This window comes from Microtus pennsylvanicus, chromosome 10, assembly GCF_037038515.1.
Source record: "Microtus pennsylvanicus isolate mMicPen1 chromosome 10, mMicPen1.hap1, whole genome shotgun sequence".
NCBI lineage: Eukaryota > Metazoa > Chordata > Mammalia > Rodentia > Cricetidae > Microtus > Microtus pennsylvanicus.
Window position 1 is genome coordinate 62,056,764 of NC_134588.1, and position 7,573 is coordinate 62,064,336.

The 7,573-nt window shown below is 45.2% G+C and overlaps 1 protein-coding gene across 1 annotated transcript; it reads right to left on the bottom strand.

Moving 5' to 3' along the window:
• Positions 1 to 1,192: 1,192 nt before the first annotated feature.
• LOC142858796 (regulator of G-protein signaling 4) lies at positions 1,193 to 7,240 on the bottom strand. The gene is made up of 5 exons (XM_075988531.1): positions 7,071 to 7,240; positions 4,688 to 4,792; positions 4,215 to 4,276; positions 3,792 to 3,958; positions 1,193 to 3,345 (listed from the first exon to the last, which is right to left on the bottom strand). Exons 1-5 carry the CDS (start codon positions 7,112 to 7,114, stop codon positions 3,106 to 3,108), a joined length of 618 nt encoding a protein of 205 aa, XP_075844646.1. The 5' UTR covers positions 7,115 to 7,240; the 3' UTR covers positions 1,193 to 3,105.
• Positions 7,241 to 7,573: the final 333 nt, after the last annotated feature.

A 7,573-nucleotide genomic window follows, 5' to 3' on the forward strand; every position in this document is an offset into this window, starting at 1 on the left:
GTTCTTCATGGGCTATAATGCCCGAGTGCACACCCCAGTTCTGTTGTCCACATGGTGGTGAGCTACTTTTTCTTTGTGTTCGTTACCTCATCTGTAAAAGATTTTAGAGTCAGTAGTCATGATTGACATCTCCACTTCAGGGCTGTTGTGAGAAGCAAGTGTACATGAGAAGAACAGGGAGATCTCAGTCTGTGTTTCTATGGGCGGGTTGTAAACATTTTGTATAAATATTTATGAGAAATATGGGTTCCTTTGTGTTCTTTTCTAAGTATAGGATCCAGGGTTTCTGCCAGAACTTTAAAAGGAGCATTACTCAAAATGTCTACAGTCGTCTATGTCCTGTGAGCAGGAAGGGGAAGTGCCAGGACGGGGGTCTCATGATGTGACAAAGCACTGATTGCCTACACCAGCACTCTGTGACCTCTTCCTCAGAAATCAGCAAAGAAGAGGATATCGAGGAGCTGTGGCCCAGAGCTGCCTCCCAGACACCTCTCCGTATCTCAGCCTTCCCGGTTTCCCGATGATCACCTCCTCTCACTCGGGCAGGTAGATGAAAGCAGACAGCGGCTCAGGAGGTGAACCCGATCCTTTAAAGCCCTATCTAGTCTGGGCAAGGAGAGCTGTGCCCGTCATGCTCACGCTTGGGAGGGTGAGGCGAGGGGGGCGGGGAGATGGCAATGAATTTGACTCCAAACTAGGCTTCATGGTTGAGTTTCACTACAGCCCAAGCAGAGTGAGACCCTGTTGCTATTGTTTGTTTTTAAAGCCCTCTGAAGACCTGCAAGTGACCACTGCGGCTGCCTAGCAGTCTCGGAACCCAGAGCTCCCTGGGTCTGAGCGGAAGCAGCACGAGCAGCGAAGGGAACCAGAGCATAAACAGTGCAGTTTCTGCATTCCTTCCCAGGATTGGCAGGGAAGGGATAAAAGACTCAGTGTGAGTCACTTTCGAAGGGCATTCTAGGCCCTGCTCCTTCTGGGTCATTAATGTGTTTCCAAGCCGATTGTTTTGTGGGAAGCATTTATTTACTCTTGTTATTGTGTGTTTCGTTGGAAGCATCATCATCAAGGCCCATAAAGCACATGATAGAAACGGGCATGCATACGGAAGAAGTAGTCTCTGTGTGGACCAGAAGCAGGCAGGCTCACCGTATCAAAGAGCGATGGAAATACAACTGAAAACACACTCAAAATGTAGTACAGAAAATAATTTACTTCTCATTCAGAATGACTTTCCAGACCTATTTGTGAGACGGCAGTCTGTGAGTACAGGTACAATCTCAAAGTTATGGTAACATTAGGGCAAGACCAGGAAGTTGTACAAATATGATCGTGGAACTGTGTATAACAAAAAGGGGATGGGGAACATTGATGGGGAGCTCTTGGGACAAACAAGACTGTCAAAGAGACAACAGGAAACAGTTAGAAAACCAGCTTCTTCAATACAATGAGACTTGGACACACACTACTCCTGTGTCTTCATTCTGCAGCCCAGTACATTGGCTTACTAGCCACAAAGGTGCCCGCGCATGTGACGGAGACCAGAGTAATGGGCACAGTGTGCGCGTGAGTATGTGTGTGCTCTCGGAGACAGTAGTTTTAGAAGAATGAGAAGAAAATTACTTCCTGGGCATTCATTAGTAATTCGGGTAATAACCTGTACTTCCACTTATAAAACAATACAGTAATATAAACATTGTACAAAACAACATCGTAAATAATACAAATGAGAAATTTTCAAGTATTCCAAACAGTAGTTCTACCAACTGATATCCTGCCCTATTTCTTTTTCTTTCCTCTCTCCTTTTATCAGTCTCTGCTACCCTTGATGTTTGAGATGGGGTGGACGAACTCTTACCTCAAAGCAGAAAAGCAAGAGTGCTTTTCAGAGTGTGAAAACTTACATCCTTTTTACAAAACAAGGCCTTCCCCATGGCGAGGCTTTACAAATGTAGGTATGTAGCCTCGAGCCAGGCCACAGTTCTCAAAGTGAACCACCCACCACAGCGAACTAAGGAGACTCATCTACGGAGACTCATCTGATGGCTGAAGCTCTTGGGGGTGGAAACAGAAGAGCACCTTATCAAGAGAGGAAAGCAGCAGGACAATCTTTAGGTCCTCTGCCCTCACATAGCCAGTGGCCTGTGAGCGGGCGAGTCGGCAAGGCCTGGGCCACTTTCCTTCACTAGGCTCAAATATCCCATCTCCCAACTCCAGACCAATCCAGCAGCTAAATAGGCATACCCTGAGCACCCAGGCAAAGGAGGGAAGCCATCAGCATAGGGACCTAAAAGTGCCAGTCGTGACCACTGGTGCAAAGCAGTTCTGTGTCAGCCAGCAGAGTTTTCAGAGCATTCGCCCCTTAGCTTAGTGCTCCGTGTGTCGTCATTGCTTAGCATCAAGACCCGATGGTTCTACAGAACTTGTTCCACAAGATCATGTTCCTTTCTTAGCCTGCATGGCAGTTAATTTAGTTTGCCCTGTTCAAACACAATATGAAGGACCAGAGATCAGAACATGCGTGTAAGCATGCGTGCATACTCCAATTTGAGCACCTAGGGTCTTTCCCATTTAATCTTGTAGAAATGTGTGTGCACATGTGAATGTACATTCACAGACATATTTGAATACATAGATACAATATATACAATATTCATATATATATTAGATATTTTTAATATATACATATACACACACATCAATCTCACCTAAACATCGAGAGTCTGTAGGAACTGCTGCTGGCTGATGTTGCATGTGCGTGTGTTGTCAAGGAAGTGGACCAACCAATTAACTTGAGGTCAAACTGCTGGAAGGGGAGCACTGCCAGCAATCTTTCCAGGCCTACAGGGACATTATTTGGAGATTTACTCACTTGATACCCTTAAGGAAACTTGGGGAAATTTGAAATGAGTTGGGTCATACCCCAAGGAAAACCCTAACACCCACAACTAAGTCTAGTTTTACATGGACGTGACTCACACACAGCAGGCAGCATGGACACTGGGCTACAACGTGGAGAAAGCATTGGTGCTTAATACGGATCAGTATTTGGCCTCAGATTCTCCGGAGCATAGTCTTGGCATTTCTACTTTCTGCCTCTGGTGAGAATTAGGCACACTGAGGCAGCAGGGAGGCACAGTCTGAAGAACTCTTGGGTGTTTTCTGCTTCTCTGCCCCGCAGTTGGAAGGACTGGCCAAGTCGAGATAGAATCGAGACTTGAGGAAGCGACGGTATGAATCCTTTTCCATCAGGTTGAAAATCTTCTTCTGAGCTTCATCAAAACAGGTTATCGTGGGCTCTAACATGTTCCGGCTCGTCTCCTCCCTGGTGCAAGAATCTAGGTTCACCTAAAATGCAAAGATCAAGGTTGTATTAGATCTGGAACCCTGTTGAAAGGAGGAGGCTACAGGCTTCTACTCAACAAGAAACAGCAGGGAACCTTCCTTTACATTCCTTCCAGAAACGAAACCCACGACATGTGGTTCTGCCCTGGCGTATGTGAGACTATAAAATGTTCACCCTGCTCCTAAGTGGGGAGAGTGCTTTATTTTCCTATACTCTCTTTTGTATTGAGGAGATTTATCATCGTATTTATTAAGGGGAACCATTGAAATCATATGGACAAAGTTAACCTTTTTCCTAATAGATTTATTTGAAAGATTGATAACATTCTAAAAGCTTCCCTCATCGTTTCCTTTAACTAGTAGATCTAAAGATCCCTGACACTGAATGCCACTCCTAGGAACCTTCTAGGATTCCTAGATCTAGAAAGTTCTCTGCCATGGAAACTTACCTCTTTTGTTGCTTGCACTGAGATGAACTCATTGTAGATCTTCTTGGCCCTGGGGCTTAGTTTCGAAGGTGACTTGATTTTCTTGTACTCCTCACAGCTGATCCAGAAGTCAATATTCTCTTCACTGTATTCTGATTTCAGGAAAGCTTTGAAAGCTGCCAGTCCACCTGTGACAGATGACAAAGAGCCACAGTCAACACACGGGTTGACTTGCTTGATAGAACACTTCAAAAAAATAGCCACGGTAATTAGGAACCCAGGTGTGAGTTGAACAAACACCCGCTTCCTTCCCTCTTTGGCAGTCAGCTAGCTCAAATTTATGTTTGATATCTAAAAGACCCCAGTTTTATCTAGTAATTTCTACCCAAGATTGAATCATCTTCCAAGGAACTAATTCTGAAAGAGAGAGGCATGTTTACTTACATTCATGGGTAATCAGGTTTTCCAATGATTCAGCCCATTTTTTGACTTCTTCTTGGCTCACCCTGGAGACATTACAGAAAAAAGAATGATTTAAATACATAGCATAGAACTGAGGAGAAAAAAATCTAAGATGAGTTGTGATCTATTGTTTATTAGGGTCTTTTTTCATATGTAGAGATCTAAAATCTAATTATGATTGCCATAAAAATAGAGTCTCTCTGTCTCTGTCTCTGTCTCTGTCTCTCTCTCTTGTGTGTGTTATAAATCTCAGGTCGGTCTTGAACTCACGACCCTCCTACGATTCCAAGTACTGAGATTACAATTGTGTGCCCTCACCTTGGAAATGGAGGCCATCTTGATCCAAATCTGGCTCAGCTAAGGGCCTGCCTTCCCACCCACTCTTCTCATACAGCCTCTCTCTCTCATCAGATAGTTAATACCTAATCACTCTTCTGCAAGGCCATTTCTTTCACCTCTGGCAAGTGACTGCTTTGTCCTTCTTGCTGTGTGAAGAGCTGTGCTCACAGGAGTCAGACTTCTGCAGCAGGAACCCCAGCCGATGTTTCATATCCTTTGCACTGCAAGGAAGACAAGAACTGACATGAAAAGCAGATTTCTTTAAAAGAGAGACTGGTGGGCATTGAGAGTCCATGGCCACCCAGGAAAAGATTCCTTATGTCTGCCTATGACCTTTGATATCTTTGGTGAAACCGTGCTAATAAACGGGGTTCTTTTGAAATGCATGCAAAACCCGCAAAACATGACACCCTCTCCTTATGGAACACTTGCTGGGAAGTGGGTGTTGTCTCCTAGAGAAAGCTGCGGAAGCATTTCAATAAACTAGAGGTGAGGTCAGCCAGCCCTGAGTGCGGTAGCCAAGCAGTTCCTAAGTGTGTGTGTGTGTGTGTGTGTGTGTGTGTGTGTGTATACACAGAGCATAAGCTTATGTGTGCGTCCCTGTAAAGAGGAACAGAAAAGACCCAAATGCTCAGGCTGAAAGCTGAGCCCCACTATGTTTGCTTCTAGGCAATCTCCAGCAAGAGCTTTAAAAAAAATGCATTACAGGGAGGTGTACACTAGGAAAGGGCGTATGAGGCTTTGGGATAAGAGAAGCAAGACAGTCATCACTGAGGTGAGTAATTATTTAGAGCGCTTTCCAGTTCACTGCCACCATTTAATAGGCAACTAGGGGATAGCAGAGTTTCTGACTACTTGAACTTCCAGCTCAATTCTGTCGTTCTTTCTTAATAGCTTTTTTTTATTACTGTTATCTCTTTTATTATAACAGCCAAGAAATGGTTGAAGGAAAATGGTGTTTCCTAAACAACAAAGAATGAGATGCTCTTGCCTGGAGAGGCTGAAAAAGAAGGGGGCACACGATGGCATTTGAGGAGGGTTCTGGGAGCTTCTCTGCCGATCTTTCTCGGTGTCTGAGTCTCGGCGCTGCTCTTGCGCTGCCCTTTAAGCAGTATTTTTCCATCCCTCTCAAAGCTTTCTGCCTTTCTCTTTTTTCCCAGGCACTGACTCGTGACAAAGTCCTCCCCAGTGGCAGCAAGATAAAATCACCAGAGCTGGGACAGCTCTACAGTGATGCTATAGATGCATTGTCATCTGGCCCGAAGAGAATGACCTCCTATCTCTGTGTGCTGCCTCCGTCTGAGTCCCAGCCGCTACTGCTAACACTAACGTAAGTGTATTTCCAAAGAGCTGAAAGTGTATGTGCAAGGACCTTGTACCACAACAGAAGCATAAAAATAAAAACCAAAGTGACTTTGGAAGTCACAAGAGACAGGTAGTCTGGATGGGATCCTTGTTCTGCCCCCACCAATCATGTGACCTTGAGCAGATAAGAACCCCTGGAACCCCTTGCACTGAAGATGAGAGCTGCTTAGCCCTTGACATGCTTTCATTTGTCCCAAAAACTATTTGCTGGGGGCAAACCTGAGTCCCGCCACTCTTAAATTCTGCATGGCTGGTTTTACATCATTTGACAGGAGCTTGGAAAAGCTTGTTTCTGTTAACTCCAGGACTTAAGGGTGAAGGTGAATGTGTTTATACTCCTGGATGGTAGACTGTGTGGAAGGCAGGATCACTAACACACGAGTTGGTAGACACTCAGAGAGACCCTTTTTTGACCTTTAATTTCAAGAGAAAATCATGCAATACACACTAGCCTCGTGTTTTCTTGTAACCCAGCTACTCTATAAATGCTTTACGAAATAACTTGTTCACACCCTTAAAAAAAAGACACATGGATGCCTCTAAAACTTTAAGCTAATGAGTTACATTCAGTTTTTCTGTGCCAGCCACGTCTCAGGTCAACAACTGGAGGTGGGGTAGGAAGATAGGAGAGAGCTGGCTTGGAAAAGCATCTCTTGTTCCCACATTTGTTTGTGTGGAGGCAGAGTGGCGCAGCCGCAGAACACCACAGGGAGCATTCTGACAATGTTTCCAAACTTCCTTCTGGGGCTTTCTTTTCCCACACAAGGACTAGCGTGTTATCAGAGAGCGGTGATTCTGGGCGCTCAGCAATGCTCAAACAAGGGACAATAATCCCCGAAACGAGTACAGATCCATCCCCGACCTCCTATCACTCTATAAGCCAAACAATTTGACTAAGGGACCAAGCTTAAAAGTCAGATCCCGACTCCAAACTAAAGTCATGCCAAATAAAACACACAGGAAGCAGCATCTGAAGAGCCTTCTCCCTAAATCAGAGTATCTGGCTACTCCTAGAGAGAAACAACCATTGTTTTTCTGCCGCTAACCCCAAAGAACTTCGTAAGCAAAGCACGCAAGTCATTGAGAAAGTCTAAGCAAAACTTTAGTCTGGTCAGTGACAGAAACCAAGCTTACCTCCTCAGGCAGGAAGCCGGCAGACCTGCAAGTCCTTTGCACATGGTGTTTAATTGTGTGATTCGCAGCGAGGAGAGAAAGGCAGGAGGAGAGCTCGTTTCTGTCTTGAGCAGAGCTGCTTCGGCTAGACAAAGATGCGGTCAGAATTCTTTGAGCCTCTGGCTCCCAAGCCTGTAGGGGTCTCTTTTATAGGCCAGCCACGGGCCGGTCAGCCAATCAGATGGCAGATCTGCAGGCTCAGCTCCACTCTGGCGCTCTGCCTCTCCAGCCCCTAGAAAGGGAGGGGAAGAAAGGGCTGACGCATCGCGGATGCAGAGGGACTGAGCAGCTAGAAGTAGGCATCTAGAGAATGAGGTTTTGCTTTTTGCTTAGCGTCTCTGCTAACGTGTGAAGTTCTGGATTTGTAGAAAGGGGAATATAAAGTCCGTGGTGATGAAAAATAGGGGGCTTTTCCATTGGTTTGTAAAAGCAATGTCTAAGGAAGTTGCTTCCCAGAAAGAAAG

What these genes read in the sequence shown, in the direction of transcription:
- LOC142858796 (XM_075988531.1), bottom strand. Translation starts at nt 7,114, where the DNA reads ATGTGCAAAGGACTTGCAGGTCTGCCGGCTTCCTGCCTGAGGAG. An exon ending in CCGGCTTCCTGCCTGAGGAG is followed by an intron (nt 4,793 to 7,070) that starts GTAAGCTTGGTT and finishes TCTTCCTTGCAG; the next exon opens with TGCAAAGGATATGAAACATC. An exon ending in AAAGCAGTCACTTGCCAGAG is followed by an intron (nt 4,277 to 4,687) that starts GTGAAAGAAATG and finishes TAATGTCTCCAG; the next exon opens with GGTGAGCCAAGAAGAAGTCA.